The sequence below is a fragment of the Aspergillus sydowii genome (genome assembly GCF_001890705.1).
Source record: "Aspergillus sydowii CBS 593.65 unplaced genomic scaffold ASPSYscaffold_18, whole genome shotgun sequence".
Classification (NCBI taxonomy): Eukaryota; Fungi; Ascomycota; class Eurotiomycetes; order Eurotiales; family Aspergillaceae; genus Aspergillus; species Aspergillus sydowii.
This window is the reverse complement of record NW_024467876.1, coordinates 253,314-269,723: the sequence shown is the minus strand read 5'-3', so window position 1 is coordinate 269,723 and position 16,410 is coordinate 253,314. Positions and strand designations below refer to the sequence as shown.

Here is a 16,410-nt window from a genome sequence, read left to right as displayed (position 1 = left end):
GACCAATTGAGTTTAAAACGGGTGGTATATAACATTTCACTAGTATTAATATATATAAACATCGTTACTGAACCTCTAACCGGTGCATGTCCATTACCCTTCCCTGATGCTAAATATTACGCGACCTCTCTTTCCCCACACCACCGCAGCCTGCTCATGGCCCTCGACGAGTACGGGACCACTCCGCGTCTGCACAGCTCCATCACCGCGCCCTGTTCGAGATACCTGTGCATCTCTAGCCTCTGAAGCACTGCAGTGACATACATTGCACTTTCCCGGGGTCTCACTGACCGAATAACTTCCTCAATCATCAACACCCGTGTCGCGGGGAAATGGGCGAGGCACTCGTTGTTCTGCGATCTGTATCCGTGAATGAGATAGATATCGTCCTCCTCCTCTGCTCTCCAGACGGTCTCTGTCCCGTCAGACTTCGTGCGCGTGCTGGGCTGGACTTTGAAGAAGGTGCCGCCCCTGGTCTGGGAATGCAAGAGACTCAGCACCCATTCTCGGTGCTGGGGATCGTGTTGGGATTTCTGCTGGAGCAGGGTCTTTGTAGCCGATGACTAGACATAGATAGCCTATCATTTTGACGCTTTGTATTGTGAATGGGATATGGGGGTTAATAGAGCGAACCAAGTAATATAGACTATATAGTAGAGAAGATCATTTTCAATGGGTCACCGTTGGATTTATATGTTATCATATGTTCCATTTTTCTTCAATGGCTTTATTGCCCAGTAAGGGATTGATGCTTCTTTATAGATTGTTTATGGACCACATAGGATACGACTAAGAGATTTGCTAGTGCTGGTTCCAGGTCTTTGTACTTCTATTGTTCAAGTAATCAGGCCAATCTATGAGGATGAGCCACAATGAGCCATTCTTCGTCATTTCCAACAGGTTCAGAATTATTTCGTTACTAAGCAGAGGTACGAACACGAGCTGAAAGCCATCTATCATTCTTGCGCACTAAATATTTTCTTTTCTTTTTTGCTCGACGACAGAAATCGATCATCAACGCAAGATGGCTACATTGACACCCGTTGCCGTGACTCTCCCCAAAAACAAAGTCCCGACTAAGCAGAGCGTTCGAGACATCATCGGTACATTCCTGACTGCAGAATGGCCATCCGTTGAGCCAGAGACCCTGACTCTCTCATATCATGCATCGTTTGCCAACGCGCACTGTCCTGTGGAGCGACCGAGACCGGCGACTGGCACACCCACCGAGCCCTTGAAGGTGTTTATCAAATTCCATACTGAGGCGGGGGGCTGTCTCGAGATCTTCAAACCGTTAGCTCCAACTAGGCAGGAGGAGGCGCTTCTCTCCTATGAGTATGGTGAAACTGGGTTGGGGGCTAGAGTGTATGGATTTTTTGAAACACAGGATGGAACACTGGGGAGAGTTGAGGAGTTCTTAGATGCACGGAACATGGAGCCGGAGGACGTTGAGGATGAGGTCATCCGGGGGGATGTTGCCAAGGGACTGGCTATATTTCATCTCTTGGAGACGTCGCTGCAGAAGGGGTCTGTTGAATCATACTATGAGGCCGTCATCCATGGACTGAGGAGGTATCACAAGATGGACAAATTGAAGATACTTGGGAGGGAAGGAGGTGTTAATATTGATGAACTAGTTAACTACGACTTGGGGGAAACTTGGGAAATGTGGCGGACAAGCTGAAATCTATAGGAGGAAAGATGGGATGGTGTATTCATGATGTCCAATTCATGAATGTGATGGTGAAAAATGCTCCGAAGGAAGAAGAGAGCACAGTCACTCTGATTGATTTTGAGTTCGTGATGCGGAACTACCGATCGTTTGACATCGGTGGACACTTCATGCAAAAGATGTTCAAATGGTTTGACTCCGAGAGCAGGATCGCAGACTGCAGGAAATATACCGACGAGGAGAAGAGACATTTCTGTGACGAGTATGCTAGGCAGTGGAACAGAGTGACCGGTGATTCAGACACTGGGGATCAGGTATTTCTTGAATCTGAGTATGGATACTTGTTGGCTATAACTTTTGATATCCATAACATGCTATGCTTCATGGACGAACAAGGTGACAAGGACCCTTTGAATCTGCTCGGACTTAACAAGCTGTTCGTTGAATTCGTGAATCAGTATGCCAAACTTAATTTAGAATAGTCATAGACAGATAGTCCATGTGTTTTTTGACGTTTTTCACGGTTTACATTGAAAATATAGTGTGGTCATTCTGGATTGAAAGGGTTAAGTTAAATTGGGTTGGTTGACTATATATTGCGCCGCCTTCATAGATCGCCTGGCAACAATAAGCGTAAGTATATATACCGCAAGTAACCCACACCAGATACAAGCAGTTAAAAGAAACACGTGCAGAATTCCAGGCCATTCAAGCCCTGCTCCTTCACGTCCTCTGCAAGATCAACCAGATCCGCCGAAGATATATAATCCGGGGCCCCAAAGTCCCGCGTCGACATCTCCCAGACAGACGGACACACAAAGCACCTATAGCACTCCGTCAGCCCAGGCCAAAGCAACCCTTCCCATTCAAGCTCCGCGAGGACATCCACAAGCCACGTATGGCACCGCTGGGGCGCAACATCCTGAGTGGCCCGGTATACGAATTTTTGTTTTTTAGCCGGGATGCATGCGATTTTGTGTAGATATGTCAGGCTCGAGTCGTAGAGTGTCTTGTCGATCTCCATTTCGTGGGCGTATTCTTCGGGGCCGCCTGTTATGTGGTACACTGTGCATTTGATCCCGCCTAGGGGGGCGATTAGAAGCGCCCAGTGAGGCTGTTGTCGGTAGTCGTGGGACTTGCCCCAGGCGACGTAGATGTTCACGTATCCCTGCATGTTCAATTCGGTGGGTTGTTAAGCGGCGGTTGATGCTTGTATATCTTGGCGGTATTTTGCTGTATATATACTTACGGTTGTTGAACTGACTTTAGTCGGGCCAGCACTGAGCAGATTAATATATGTTTAGTTTGGGTGGACAGAGCTAACAAGGCCCGATTCATTGTATCTCTTATAATGGGATTAAACTTCCATTACCAACTTTGGTGGAAGGACAATACATTCATAAGCCGGCTTTGAGATTCAACCACCTTAGGGGATTGTTATTCTATTCAGAGTATTAATGCATGTGAATGAATGTATTGGATTCAAAGCTGTTAATCGCAGTCTCATTGTAAGGAACTCTGAGATTCGCACCTTTGTGGCCTTTCTATCAAAGATTCTATTTCACAAAGCAGACAATACAATGGTCAGGTACATATAGCAGAACATTCCCAATCAGACATATGAACAATGCACCTCAACTAACCATCACCCCTCCACTAACCCAGACCAAAAACTCGGTTCCAACATGCCAGCCTTCCACTCCCTCTCCCAGAAACTCATCTCCCGCACTCCCCACCTAAACTGGGACGACCCCATCATCATCAACCCCAGACGCAACGACCACCAGCACACAATCATCCTCCTGCATGATCTCAACCAGACCGCAGAGCATTCATTTGAAGATGCTTCGCATCAACAAGATTCCGCATTGGCCTCTGATGACTCGCAACGAGCCCTTCAGGAGAAGAAACCGTCCCCTGAAGCGGAAGCAGAGAAGCGCAGAATGCGAATCTACCGCTGGAAGTTAATTGGCAGTCTCTTCCTGCCGTATCTACTAGCAAGTATCGACTTGACGATCGTTGCGACCGCGGTGCCCTTTATCGCGTCGCATTTCGGTATGTCCTCTTCCCTGGTATGTTGGTTCTATCTAACGGAACAGACGAACTCGACGAGCTTAATTGGATTGTTACCGCGTTTACCCTGACGTCGACAGCGTTCATTCCGGCATTTGGTCAGCTTGCAGATGTCTTTGGGCGTCATGTTGCTTTGCAGTCGGCAACTCTGCTGATGCTTATTGGGAGTACCCTGTGTGCGGCGGCGCAGACCTGGGGCATGCTCTTGCTGGGCCGCGCACTGCAGGGCGTCAGTTCTGCTGGTCTTATGGCGACTGTCATGATCATTCTTGCGGATAATGTGAGCTTGGAGGAGAATGCGAAGAATAACTCCGTCTTTGCGATTGTCAGTGGCGTTGCGTATTCCATTGGGCCGGTTGTAGGAGGGTACGTATGAAACTTATTCTCTGTATAAAACCAATATTAAGCTAACATTGCTAGATATCTGACTGATGTAGGTACCCTACCCGTTCAATAAAGGAAAGCTAACATTTCAGTCCGACTGGCGATACTGCTTCGTCATATCGATTCCGGTATGTCCACTTCACCAATACCTCAGCACCAACTAACCTCCCAGATCGCCTTCGTCTCGCATATAATAATCTACATCGTCCTCCGCAACGAACTCAAACAAGGCACCTACTCTCGCTCCGGAACACGCCTGTCCTCCCTCCTCCCCGCCCTCGCAACCCTCGACATCATCGGCACAATCCTATTCATCTTCGGCGTAGGCCTCATAATCCTCGGCACAGCCTGGGGAGGGTCTACATACCCCTGGTTGTCTGCGCAGGTCCTAACCCCTATTATCGTCGGCGGCGTTTGTTTCGTCCTCTTCTTCGTGTATGAGTATTTCCTGGAGAAGGGTGCTCTGCGGAAGATATTCCCCACTCAAACACCTATGCTTCCGTATAGCATGTTCAAAAGACTTGATACGCTCTGGCTGGCCATTCTGCAGTTTGCGGCTGGGGCGGCAATGTACTCTGTCTTTTATTATGTTGGGATATATTTCACTCTTATTGAGAATTATCCCGCTAGTAAGGCCGGCGTGCAGTTATTATACTACATCCCCGGTCTAGGAGGTACGTCACCAAATCCCTTTCCCCTGCTCGTTATCCAACATCACCAAACTAACATAAATATACATTAATGTCAGCCGGCGTATACCTAGCCATAATCCTCTGCAACACCTACCCCTCCCAAACCTTCCAACCCCTAACGCTCGGCACACTCATCGAAACCCTCGGAATCGCACTCGTCACCTACAGCATCCGCACCCAGCGCACCAACATCTTAAACGGGATGATGGTGCTCGCCGGCGCAGGAACGGGAATCCGCATGATGCCCGCCACTCTACACGCAAGCGGCGTCTGGCCGAACCGCATTGCGGCCGCGCTATCGCTTATGCGCTTTGCGTTGCCGTTTGGGGGAACAATTGGGATTACGGTTATGGGGAGTGTGTTTAATAATAAACTCTCTTCTGGGATTGCGGCTGTGCCTGGTTTAGATGGCGGTGCTGGGAATGTCTCAGCACAGGGGTTGGGAAGTGGAGAGGGAAGGGCAGCGGATAGTCTTGATTTCGTGAATGGGTTGCCTGTGTCGCAGCAGGACGGGGTGAGGATTGCGGGTAGGGATGCGATTATGTGGGCTTATATTGCGATTTTGCCGATTCTGGGGATTAGTTTGGTGACGGGGGTCTTTTTGGGGAATGTTTGGATTAAGCCGAAGAAGGTTACAGTTGAACATCTTGAGGGAGGGCGTGCTGAGAATCGCACTGGAGAGAGTGAGGTTATCCATGTGCCGTATCTGTATGCGGTTTTCAAGGTATGTCTCTGTCTCTGCTACTCTGGTTGGATGTTGCTAACAGTTCAGGGAGTGGATAAGTATAAGCATGTGAGTCGGCCGGCGCTGGAGGCTGATGCAGGGGACAGTCCCGAGGACAGGACATAATGAGGTATCGCTGTATGTTTTTGATTTGTTCGATGCAGCGATGCTTTTACTGTTTCCGGTTATAGATAGTATGCAATTATCATGAAACATCACACCGCTAGTTAGACCAAGAGCTGGTTGCCAGCCAGTACCTTCAATTCACTGTAAGAAGACCAAGACCCGGCACAGGATAGCCAGTGCGAGTTTCTCTATATGGAATAACCTTTAGGCTCTGGCTCCTTCAAGACCATCATTGGCCCTATTGTGGGCAATGCTGCCTGCTGTCTCGTATTAAGCACAGCCCCCGCCGCCCCCCGCAAATTCTGCTCGCGATCTACAAATATCTCTTCCGATCTCCCTGAGATCTTCGTCCGTCCTGAGACCTCAATCACGCAATGGCTCATTCGTCAGGCTTGGAGTTTCTCGACATCCACCCCTTTATCCGCGAAGGGGTGCTGGATCGGGTCCGCGGGACTATCTTCGGCGGTGCCCTAGGCGACGCTGTTGGGCTGTATACAGGTTCGTGGCCTAACACAAGTGCCGCGCAGGAATTAATGCAGGCAGAGTTTCTATCGAAGGATCTTCTTCGCGCTGCATATCCGGATCGCAAGTTCCAGTTAGTGGACCCGGCGACGGAGTTGAAGAATGATGGACATCGTAGTATGTATTCCACACTCGGAACTGGTTGATCTAACTTGTGCAGATAAATTCGTTAAAGTTAGTATTCTAGCGGCGTAAACAGCGATTAGGAGAGGATACTGATGGAATAGGCCGCCTGGACTGATGATACCGATCATGCACTGCTCATCGTTCTGTCGTATCTCCATAATGGCAGGCTAGATCCGCTCGACTTTGCCCGGCGACTGCAGTTCTGGTGCGAACAAGGTCTACGGTGTCTGGATCGATTACCACTGGGACTGGGCAGGACAGTTGGAAGGGTAAGTTATTCCACATTTCAGGAAGTTGGCTAATTGGCAGGTTGTATGCGACCGCCGATTCCTCGATAACCCTACAGAAACGGCCTATCGACACTGGAAGACCTCGAACTATACATCTGCCCCAAACGGCTCATTGATGAGGACCGCTCCGCTGGGGATAATATGCCTAGGGAAGACCCAAGAAGAGACGTTCGGAATAGCTGCTGATTTTTCGAGTATCACTCACCCCGATCCCCGGTGTATCGTCGCCTGCGGTCTTGTCACTATGCTTGTCCGTGATATTCTGGACGGCCAGCTGCGCACGGAAGCGGACCTTGAGAGGTTGATTTCTTCGGCTGAAGCTCGCTTTCAGGAGTGGATTACCAGGCAAAATCTCTCGGTCGAAGAAGCTGCTATGTACCCTGACTTTGACCACGAGGAGTACCAAAGACACGTATCCGCCGAGAGCCTGGAGGACCTTCAGCTGGACGACGGGACTAAAATTGGATACGTTTATAAAGCCCTAGGAGCGGGTATCTTCGTCTTGCGACAGGGCCTCAAACGTCTTAACTCTGGCGAATTGGCGGACGTTCTATTCGAAGAACTCATCACGGAGCTGGTACTTCAAGGGGGAGACGCAGATACTAATGCTACTGTGGCTGGGGCTCTACTTGGCGCTCTGTTGGGATACCGCACCTTACCATGGAAGTGGAAAGACGGCCTCATGCATCGTCAATGGCTGTTCCAGAAATCCGATGCCCTGGCGTCCGTCTTGGGGATTCATCCCTTCCCATCCTACGACTCCGAGAGGGATCCGGATAACCAGCTGGATGGAGGGAAGCCACCACTCACCAAGGATCAGCTCGAGCGCCGTGAAGCAGAGTTTGTCAAGGGTTATTTCGCCAAGTCAGGGCAGCAGGCTGATCAAAAGCAAACGGGCTGGGTCAGTAGCCTGCTTCGGAAAGCAGCAGCATGGCCACTGGAAGGTGGGATGTAGAGCAGTTGCCCTATACAACGAACCACCAGGGAAGCAACGATGGACGTCTGTTAATAACAACGCCATTATCCCTGAATCTGCATCTCGTCTTTCAACCCCAGTGGTTATTATTAAATCATTCAAGATTTGTTATAAATCATCCTCACCATGTCCACTCTTTACTATTCTCCACAGCAAACCCCAAATCCCCAAGATAGCCATTACGAAATCACAGACGGCCGTCCGCATATGCTCAAGATAGGGCATCAGAAGACAGTACCAAACAGCCTTGTCTGGGAAATCCCGGTAAACGGTCTCGCAATCGTCTTCTTCGGACGGCGTACCGCCATACTTGCTCCAGTGAATCCACCGCTGGCGGTTGCGACTGACGACGATGTGTTCCACAACTTCAGCAAACATATCTGGGCCATGATACATCTGATAGTCCGCTTCTTTTCCGGATATTTCCCCGCCCAGGAGCCTCTGGAAACGTTCGTGGTGTGTCGCTGGGATCCACAAATTAGGCGTGACTATCTCGCAGAGGCCCGCCAAAAAATCCAGCAGTCCGGTGCTTGGAGGTCCGTTCAGTGGATAGACATCCCATCCTGGATTCCCGGTAATGCAGGAACAACGAGGGTGATTGTGGGCCAGAACGATGGCATACCGACTCTCCGCATAGCTGGAGATACCTGGCCGATCAACATAAACCATGGATATGAACATTTTACTCCGATAAACGATCCAGCCCTTTTTACTGAACCGGTGACGCGGCTTCCTATGGCGGATACGATAATTGAGACGTACGAAAATTACCTACAAATGCAGAATTCGGATCAGGCCGACATGAACCGCGTCGTGGCGAGTATCGCGAGCCAGGTCTCGGCCACTACAACCACCTATCCCGACATTGGAATGCCGTCCAATAGGCCCGGTCCTGATCGGTCTCTGGACATTGAGATCGCTTCAACTATCCCCGAGCCTTCGGCCGGGCCCTCCAGCTCGCAGGCACAACCACATGAGTCTGCGTCGCAGTTCGAGAACTGATTTTGGTCACTCATTAGATTAGTAGCTAGCTAGGTATCTCCTATGGTGGTCTTCCATATTAACCTGTTTACGCCTTGGCAACCTGCTTCCCACTCCACGTTCCCCCAACCATGCCTACCCAGTAGTCCCTCCCCTTTATGAGCCAGACAAGAAAGCTGGGCACCTTCCAGCCCTTTGCAGCTCCAACACCCTTGCCCTGCCCAATCGGCACCAGCTGCGTCTCGCTGGAATCGGCCGTGAACAGCCGATCCTCCCCAGACACCGTCTGCCCAGCGTCCACCAGCAAATCCCGCTTCAAATTCGCACACAGCACCGGAATGGCCTCGGTCAGGATATGGATAGCAGGCCGTGCATAGTCCGACGCATCCCCAGCAGCATAAACCCTTGGCCCGGCCTTATCAACCCTCAGCGTCTGCGGATTCGTAGCAACCCGCCCATCACCAGTCTTCAGACTCTGCTCCACAAACTCCGTATTCGGATTCATCCCATACGCAGGGATATACAGATCCGCATGCATAGTCTGCCCATTACTCAATCTCACCTCCGCCTTGGCCGCAACGTCCTCTTTCCGCCCTGCATGACTAGGAGAAACAGACTCGACCTTAACATTCTTGATAACTTCCACACCAACTTTCGCCAGGAACCCCTCAGCACCCCTCGCAATCTCAGGCCTCAAATACGGCAGTATTTCAGAAGCCGATGTAACAACACTAATCTTCACGTTTGGATCCGAGTGTTTGGCGCTGAACCACCCCGCGCGTCCATTCAGATGTTCGCCCAGTTCACCCGCGGTTTCGACCCCGGCTGGACCGCCGCCTGCGATGACGATTGTTTTTGCGGACGGGAGTGCGGTGCGGAATGTTTGCCATTGGGCTTTTATCTCTTCTTTGTCGTCGGAGTTGAGACTTAGTAGTGGCGAGGGCGTTGACGAGCCTGTTCCGATTATCAGGGCGTGGTATTCGATTTGTAACTCGGATGGTTCCGATTCTGATTGTCTGGCGGGTTTATCTGCGATCATGGAGACAGTTACAGTGCGGTTCTCGTGGTCGAGGGTTCTGGCCTGTCCGTGGATGAATTTAAACGACTTCTCGTCATATTGGGTGAATTGCGATTCCAGCGGGACGAACAGTTTGGACTGGTCGAAGTAGGTGTCTGCAATCAGGGCGCGCGGGCTGGCGGGGCGGCAGAAGAGAGTTGTTGAGGAACTGACCAGGACGACCTGGTAGGAGTCTGTTTCTGTGGAAGGAAGTGAGGGGAGGATGTGTTTTAGGGTGTAGTGAGCTGTGGAGATTCCGGTGTAGGAACCCCCGAGGATGAGGATTGTTTTGGGCATCTTGATTTAATTAAGGTTGTTAAAAGGGGGATTGGAACCGGGAAAGACGGACTATTTAAGTGATTAAATATTAATGGGTAGCCTTGCAGGATCCTGCAGAACGCCATACCAGAACAACACATTCAACAGGTAATCATCTTGCTAATTACAAACCATTAGAAATCTGCTGAATGCTAGAATACTCTATGCCCCTTAAACTCAAACTAGCTGCCAACAAGCTAAAATCTCACCGGGAAGCTCCTCTCAGCGTGTTGTTTATTGTGCTCTCGGCCGGACCTTGGGAGAGGCCGAGTCGGGGTCCGAAATCGTCGATACGAGCTTGTCCCTGGCATCACAATTAATTCATATTCGCCGAAATATCTTTCTTCGGCAGACTGTGAGCTTCAATAATGAAGTACTGACATTGCTGTGAAATATGACACTGAACAAATGTTGGCAACGAGTTACTGTAAACCTTGTTGCTTATCTCCGCTTATGTAATACCGAGCCTCGGAGTTGCCGGATTGGGAAGACCTTGCTATCTCCGCTGACACTGCCACTGATATCAGCTTACAACCCACCCCTATACAGGAAAGTCTATTCAGCGGCCTTATTTCTGAATAATTCAGCCTGCTGGTTATTCGATAGTGGTTATCACACTGTACCACACCATGGCCAGCTTCCAGGGTCCAGTTCCCACCCCCTTAGTGCTCCTAACACGGCCGACTTCGACGTCAAGGTTCTTCTTTCTTCATCAAATGATCTCAATGGTCATCCCCTGAAAATGGGCGAACAAAGCAGGGAATTACATTGCAGTAGCATTATAATTTCTTCGCGAAGCCGTATCAGGTCCTTGCTATTGTTGATGGGAGCAGGCGGAGTGTTGGGAGGCGTGAAGGCGTTGTACACTGTTTATATATCCGAGAAATGTGCTATGACGTACCTGCACCTGGTTGTGGAGCTGTATAATGGTAGTTGCGAGGCATGGTATTGGTATACTACGTCCGGTACACTAGGCAACATAAGCGCCTGCCAGAGTAAATGGATTATAGGTCAATTACGGTTTAGAATGATATGGTACAATGTAATATAAAGCATACTGCTAAAAGACAACATAAGTATTATACAACCATAACGCATCATAGTGTACAACCTGGATATCTCCGAGCCAATTCAACGTGAGTTCGTAATAGGACATCGTCAATCAATGATGACCTTGAAACCAATAATTAGACATCTTCACATCAAACGAGTAGCCATCATCCACAGGAAGATCACTTACGACCAAGTGGTTTCGCGCGCTTCGAGATGTCCTTCGCTTCCCGCTGCTTCACTGTAGCCAGTCGGGCCCTACTACCATTAGCTCTGCTACTTTGCCTGTGCAGTGGGGTTACATACTCCTCCTTCGCATCCCTCTCTAACTCCTTCACGTTATTCCGTGCATCCTGCACCGCAAGTCTTGACGCATACAGCGCCTTATCAGCAGCTCTCTCTGCCTCCTCGGCGTGGAACACGCGGTCCCGGGCAGCGCTGATGGCAGGATCTTCGGGGTTCTTGTTTCGGAAGAGTCCGTGGTGTCCGCTTCTTTGGCCGTGGTTGTGGCTGCTCCGTCTAGCGCCAGAGCCGGAGACGGTACTGTGTCCGCTGGCTGTGGAGTGGGGGGTGTGGTGCCCGAAAAGGCCGGTCTTATGGTGGGAATGAGAGTGGGTGTTTGGGTCGTCGATGCTCGACCGGGAGGAGCTGGATATGGAGTCGCGGTGGAAGAGGGGCATTTTGGTTAATGTTTATGAGTATGTATATGATATTAATAAAATCTGAGGTACTGAATGAACGGACTTGAGTTGGTTGCGAGCCCTACTTTATAGACGATGTCTTGATGTGACGTCAGGGGAAGCTTCACTGTATATCACATCTGACATGGCGGTTGATATTGAGTTGCTCAGCAGCGTCATAGCGCCCTTGCTTCTGGGATATCCCCATAAACGAATACACATTAGAAGAAATGAAATGACGACATCCCACCCTATTCGTGGTCTTGATGATGCCGGGGGTGGCAAACAGCTGCCAACGCGGCAAAGGATCGACGATATCGAGCCCTGTTAATATCCCCGGATTCCACGATTGGATCAGGCCCAGCCAACGCGTGTCCAAGGTCGGTATGGCCAATGGCGATGCGGACGGAGAATAATTGTGAAACTGGCGTCCAAATATGCGGTCACTCGGCCAGTCGTTGAACCGCGGGTGTCATCAGATGCTATACAAGCCTTTCTGCTCCTTCTGGTTTTGCGTCATTCCTGACGTCGTTCGACGCACCCTACGTTCTTGTCTATTATAGCCAGCTCTTTTGTACCCAGAATGCCAAATAATTGCCTTCTGCCTAGTCTTGCCCTATCCTGTTGTTCTTGGCTCGGTTATCACATTGGACACAGATAGTCTCAGTCGAGAGGGTTCTCCAATCAATTATTCAAATATGAGCCAAATAGTATATCCAGGGAGTACGATGGAATCCGCTATCGATCCTGTATCTGTCGATTCAGTTTCTTTGCCGATATCTGGGGATGGATAGACAGAACGTCGTGCTGTTCTCAGTAACTTCACTGTTGCGGTGTTCGTGGCGTGAATTTGTCGATTCCATAACAAGAACTGACGACAGACGTCCAAAGGATCGAGAAGCAAAGACGCCAGTAATGCAGACAGTCTTCGCGCCTCTCTCAAAGCACTGTGTTTAGCTAGCACAGGTTCTGCAAGTTGCCTCGTCTGACAGCCAAGAAGTTGACGCGATCGTTTGTATGAGAAATCTACGTTGTTCTGAATCGGCCTCTGCCATTTTCAATACAAGCCTCAAGACTATTCAGCCTTGTCTGTCGAGCTGAGATCTGCCACTGCAAGGCTATTTGTCGGCGCGTAGAGCGGTTAACTGATAGGCCAGTTGGCAATATGAGTCGCGCGAAAGGCTGCGGCTGCTACAAGTCAGCCAGCCTCGCCGTCAACGACACTCCCCTTTTTATTCCAACCCCCCTGGGTGGCAAGATAACGAGCCTGATAGTATCCGAAGTCACCTTCTCTAACCAAGCCTATTTCGATAGATTGCCCGTCCGAACCGAACTCGTTAGATGTCGCCCGCGCCTCCCCCTGCACAGGAACCATCGAACCCTAATGGCGAGCCGACATCTCCACCGGCTCAGTGGCTGTGGGACTTCCCCGGTGGAACAGATGCAACGTCCACTTGGTGCGAAGCCGACAAGGTGACAGAGGTCAAGGTCGTGGAATACTGGGGCTACGAAGACGGTGATGCAGTGCGGCGGGTTGAGGACTGCGCGCAAGATGAAATTGTGGAGCGTTTGAAAAAGACCATTCCACTGCGTGGAAGCGCTTTACCATCCATAGGGCTGCAGATTGCACTTGTCTACTATGAATCTGGCATCATGCCGCCGCTGGGCGTATCGCTGCTGAACGAGATCAACGAGGCGCTGGGGCTACCGAATTATCACCACCATTATTCTTCCATGGTCACTGGAGCTGTCGGTATTTTTTTGTTGCCGGATAATAACTGGTGTATGAAGAGCCTCTCCTGCTACTTGCGTTGTATTAATATACATAGTCTTTGTGCGGCAGAGACAGCGATCGCCTTTTTCGAGCTCGGTTGCTACGGTCTTTCGATATAATCCACAGACAAACACCACTCGCGGTGTAGTCTACGGCAACCTAGAATTCCCCGTCATGGGCCTCATTTCAGAGTTCGAACTCTGTCCTCATCCGCTGCTCCTCGCCCTGCTTGCCCTCGAGGTTACGTTTGATATGGACGTTACCCAGCTGACTGCGGAAAAAAGTACGATGTTGGAAATGGAACAAGCCACAGGACACGGTTTGGGACTCGACGATGACGAGGAGTTCGATGCTCTCGACTACCGGACTATGGTCAAGGCTCTCAGCAATGCCCGCGGCTCAGTCTACATGCTATCGGCGACGCTACGTGTAACCCATTCTTGCGCGACATACATTCTGAAAAAGCTACCATTTGTTGACGACAAATTCTCCCCTGCAGTGCGAGACAGCTTGCGGGATGCTTCAAGGAGGCTCCAGGAGCGCGCCGAGTACACTACGAACGCCATTGAACACGCGCTAGAGAATGGGGTGAAGGAGCGGTTGGATGGACTGCATGGTACAGTATGTCTTCAGTGTATAGACGGTGATTTTGGTAGACTGATAATCTAGCTTTTCAATCTCATTACGCAAAACGACAGCTTGCTGAGTACAAGTATCGCGCGGGACTTACGGGCAATCGCCGCAGCAAGTAAACGGGACAGCTCGTCTATGAAGATCATCGCCGTCCTGACTACTTTCTTCCTCCCTGGAACCTTCATTGCTGTATTTCCCAATCTCTGTCATGGCTTTCTGGTACTAATTCTCACAGACGTTCTTCTCCATGCCATTTTTCGACTGGAATACAGAGTCCATCATGCACGCTGCCAACAAACACTTTTGGATCTTTTGGGCGGTTACCGCACCGCTCACTGTCACCACAATGGCCGGCGTTGCAGGCTGGGCGTTGTGGCACTCGCAGAATACCAGGAACATGGATCTGAAAGAGAGACAAAATTTCAACCAAGTAGTTGCTGATGAGGCGCAGAAGCTGAAGAGGGCGGCTACAATGAGGACTGCAGGTTCTTCGCATTCGATTGTGTAAACTTTTCATTGATACATAGAAATGGCCTGCACCTCACGCTCATCTAATCCAGGGCAATTGGATGCATCTTGTGGAAGACATTCGTCGGGTCATACTTGGCCTTGAGCTCCTTCAATCGACCGAAATTCTCACCGTAGATATTACCAACGACAGAGTCACCAGCTGGTCAAGGTTAGAATCGTACAGAATATCAGGTTGATAACACTCACGCTCAGCATAGTTGATATATTGCGGCACACCAATTTTGCCCTTTATATCCACATTCCCAACCTGTCCACCCTCCAGCTCTTTCTTCCAACGTTCCTGGATCTCTCTCGCCCAAGCCCTATGCTCACCGTCTTTTTTCTCATCCGACCATCGCAGCGTAATGAGCCCATTCTGCGTCGTCCCCCGACTCGCAAACGCAGTCGCACTCCTCGGAACCTCCACTGTCTTCACCATATCGTAAAACTCAAGCAGCAGTCCCGACTTGCCCAAATCCGGATCAGACATAACCTTTGCCGTGAAATCCTCCAGCATCTGCCTCGCAAACGAAGGCCACAGAGGCGGGTTAAAGAATACACCCTTGAATGACTTCCGGTCTCCGTACGTCGCCATCGGGTTCTGCAGTGCATTCACCTGGCTATACGGAATCATGGAAACCATATTCGCGACTGGACCGAGGGATAGTAACTCCCCGAATCTTGCCTCTCCCTCCTCCTGTGTTCCGTTATAAAAGACAATCAGATTCACCATAGGACCTGGAGCGCCCGGCGGCGTCGCAAAGACACAGATCGCCCCAGAGCGCGGATCCGGCTTATCCACCAAAAGCCCATTCAGAACCCCAATGACATCCTCCACTTTATCCGGCGTGAAGCCCAGAAGGCCCGCATACACGGGATTCTTCTGCTCGTGCGCCTGGAACGTAAACTCAGTGACAATGCCGAAGTTATACCCGGCCCCACGCAAGCCCCAGAACAAATCGCTATTCTCGGTTTCCGACGCATTGATGATTTCCCCACTGGCCAGAACTATCTTTGCACTGAGAAGATTGTCGATTGTCAGTCCGTACATCCCGCTTAACCACCCATACCCACCGCCGAGCGTTAACCCGCCCACGCCGGTGTGGTTCACTGTCCCCCCCACGGCAGCGAGACCGTGGGCGGCTAATGCCTCGTCGACGTCTTTCCAGACTGCGCCGCCGCCGACGATGGCTGTTTTGGCTGTCGGGTCGACGGAAACACTGTTAAGACGCGAGAGGTCGATGACCAGGCCCCCTGCGGAGGAACTTGTGCCTGAGACGGAGTGGCCGCCGCATTTTACGGCGAGGTCGATTTTGTGTGTTTGCGACCATTGCAGCGCTGTTATTATGTCGGCTGGATCGGTTGGTTGGATGACGATTCCCTGGTTGCGTTAGTGATGGACATTTATTTCATCATGAGTTGTGGGGTGAGAGGTACAGCTTCTTTGCGGCCGGTGCCGGACCACCGGGTGATGGCGGCTTCGTAGCCTTCATCTTGGGGCGTGAAGGTATTTGAAGAGACGAGGGTCTCGCGGAGGGAATTTATCAGGGAGTCTGGGATGGTCATTATGATTATTTGCGATCGAATGGATGTTGAGCCAGATATCCGGATATTGAGGAGGGGCACTCCGTATTTAATATTGATGGGGAAGCCAAGATGCCCCTCACTCTGCACTTTCTGGGACAAACGCGGGCGTCCGAGATCTTCAGCGAGCTGTCCGACACGTTCGGGCTCCGATTTATTTGGGTTAGTTGTGGGTCAGTCGGTACTTGGTAGCTATTTCTGCGGAATGTATGTTCTACTATATCGGTTTAGTCTTCAG

At 50.5% G+C, this 16,410-nt stretch overlaps 9 protein-coding genes across 9 annotated transcripts; 5 read left to right on the top strand and 4 right to left on the bottom strand.

Annotated features, from left to right (window-relative positions):
* Positions 1-1,024: 1,024 nt before the first annotated feature.
* On the top strand, positions 1,025-2,154 carry ASPSYDRAFT_62512 (putative choline kinase; the record flags this gene model as incomplete). The annotated part of the gene is made up of 2 exons (XM_040850135.1): positions 1,025-1,636; positions 1,681-2,154. 2 exons carry the CDS (start codon positions 1,025-1,027, stop codon positions 2,152-2,154), a joined length of 1,086 nt encoding a protein of 361 aa, XP_040696653.1.
* A 194-nt stretch (positions 2,155-2,348) lies between these two features.
* ASPSYDRAFT_36940 (uncharacterized protein) lies at positions 2,349-2,846 on the bottom strand (the record flags this gene model as incomplete). Its single annotated transcript, XM_040845487.1, has 1 exon — positions 2,349-2,846. The coding sequence occupies one exon, from the start codon at positions 2,844-2,846 to the stop codon at positions 2,349-2,351; it is 498 nt and encodes a 165-aa protein (XP_040696652.1).
* A 283-nt stretch (positions 2,847-3,129) lies between these two features.
* On the top strand, positions 3,130-5,671 carry mfs56 (putative MFS multidrug transporter; the record flags this gene model as incomplete). Its single annotated transcript, XM_040851170.1, has 6 exons — positions 3,130-3,180; positions 3,493-3,727; positions 3,772-4,115; positions 4,302-4,803; positions 4,878-5,545; positions 5,594-5,671. 6 exons carry the CDS (start codon positions 3,130-3,132, stop codon positions 5,669-5,671), a joined length of 1,878 nt encoding a protein of 625 aa, XP_040696651.1.
* A 288-nt stretch (positions 5,672-5,959) lies between these two features.
* Positions 5,960-8,138, top strand: ASPSYDRAFT_82773 (ADP-ribosylglycohydrolase family protein; the record flags this gene model as incomplete). The annotated part of the gene is made up of 6 exons (XM_040851169.1): positions 5,960-6,169; positions 6,215-6,310; positions 6,354-6,367; positions 6,421-6,588; positions 6,629-7,505; positions 8,068-8,138. Exons 1-6 carry the CDS (start codon positions 6,046-6,048, stop codon positions 8,136-8,138), a joined length of 1,350 nt encoding a protein of 449 aa, XP_040696650.1. The 5' UTR covers positions 5,960-6,045.
* Positions 8,139-8,654: 516 nt separating this feature from the next.
* Positions 8,655-9,920, bottom strand: ASPSYDRAFT_163553 (NAD(P)/FAD-dependent oxidoreductase; the record flags this gene model as incomplete). The annotated part of the gene is made up of 1 exon (XM_040843179.1): positions 8,655-9,920. One exon carries the CDS (start codon positions 9,918-9,920, stop codon positions 8,655-8,657), a length of 1,266 nt encoding a protein of 421 aa, XP_040696649.1.
* A 208-nt stretch (positions 9,921-10,128) lies between these two features.
* ASPSYDRAFT_561120 (uncharacterized protein) lies at positions 10,129-11,122 on the top strand. Its single transcript, XM_040849153.1, has one exon. It carries the CDS (start codon positions 10,336-10,338, stop codon positions 10,990-10,992), a length of 657 nt encoding a protein of 218 aa, XP_040696648.1. The 5' UTR covers positions 10,129-10,335; the 3' UTR covers positions 10,993-11,122.
* A 51-nt stretch (positions 11,123-11,173) lies between these two features.
* ASPSYDRAFT_163778 (uncharacterized protein) lies at positions 11,174-11,671 on the bottom strand (the record flags this gene model as incomplete). Its single annotated transcript, XM_040843193.1, has 2 exons — positions 11,174-11,249; positions 11,298-11,671. The coding sequence occupies 2 exons, from the start codon at positions 11,669-11,671 to the stop codon at positions 11,174-11,176; spliced, it is 450 nt and encodes a 149-aa protein (XP_040696647.1).
* A 1,383-nt stretch (positions 11,672-13,054) lies between these two features.
* On the top strand, positions 13,055-14,270 carry ASPSYDRAFT_106041 (uncharacterized protein; the record flags this gene model as incomplete). The annotated part of the gene is made up of 3 exons (XM_040839860.1): positions 13,055-13,454; positions 13,501-14,066; positions 14,115-14,270. Coding segments are annotated over 3 exons (1,122 nt in total), but the record flags the coding sequence as incomplete, so codon positions are not given.
* A 304-nt stretch (positions 14,271-14,574) lies between these two features.
* On the bottom strand, positions 14,575-16,384 carry ASPSYDRAFT_561230 (FAD-binding oxidoreductase). The gene is made up of 3 exons (XM_040849157.1): positions 16,026-16,384; positions 14,796-15,969; positions 14,575-14,748 (listed from the first exon to the last, which is right to left on the bottom strand). The coding sequence occupies exons 1-3, from the start codon at positions 16,152-16,154 to the stop codon at positions 14,630-14,632; spliced, it is 1,422 nt and encodes a 473-aa protein (XP_040696645.1). The 5' UTR covers positions 16,155-16,384; the 3' UTR covers positions 14,575-14,629.
* Positions 16,385-16,410: the final 26 nt, after the last annotated feature.

Excerpts from the sequence above, each read along its gene's own strand:
- ASPSYDRAFT_561230 (XM_040849157.1), bottom strand. The coding sequence starts at position 16,154 with ATGACCATCCCAGACTCCCTGATAAATTCCCTCCGCGAGACCCTCGTC. Across the intron at positions 15,970-16,025 it reads GCACCGGCCGCAAAGAAGCT|GGAATCGTCATCCAACCAAC; the intron begins GTACCTCTCACC and ends TAACGCAACCAG. Across the intron at positions 14,749-14,795 it reads ATATATCAACTATGCTGAGC|CTGGTGACTCTGTCGTTGGT; the intron begins GTGAGTGTTATC and ends AACCTTGACCAG.
- ASPSYDRAFT_561120 (XM_040849153.1), top strand. The coding sequence starts at position 10,336 with ATGACACTGAACAAATGTTGGCAACGAGTTACTGTAAACCTTGTTGCT.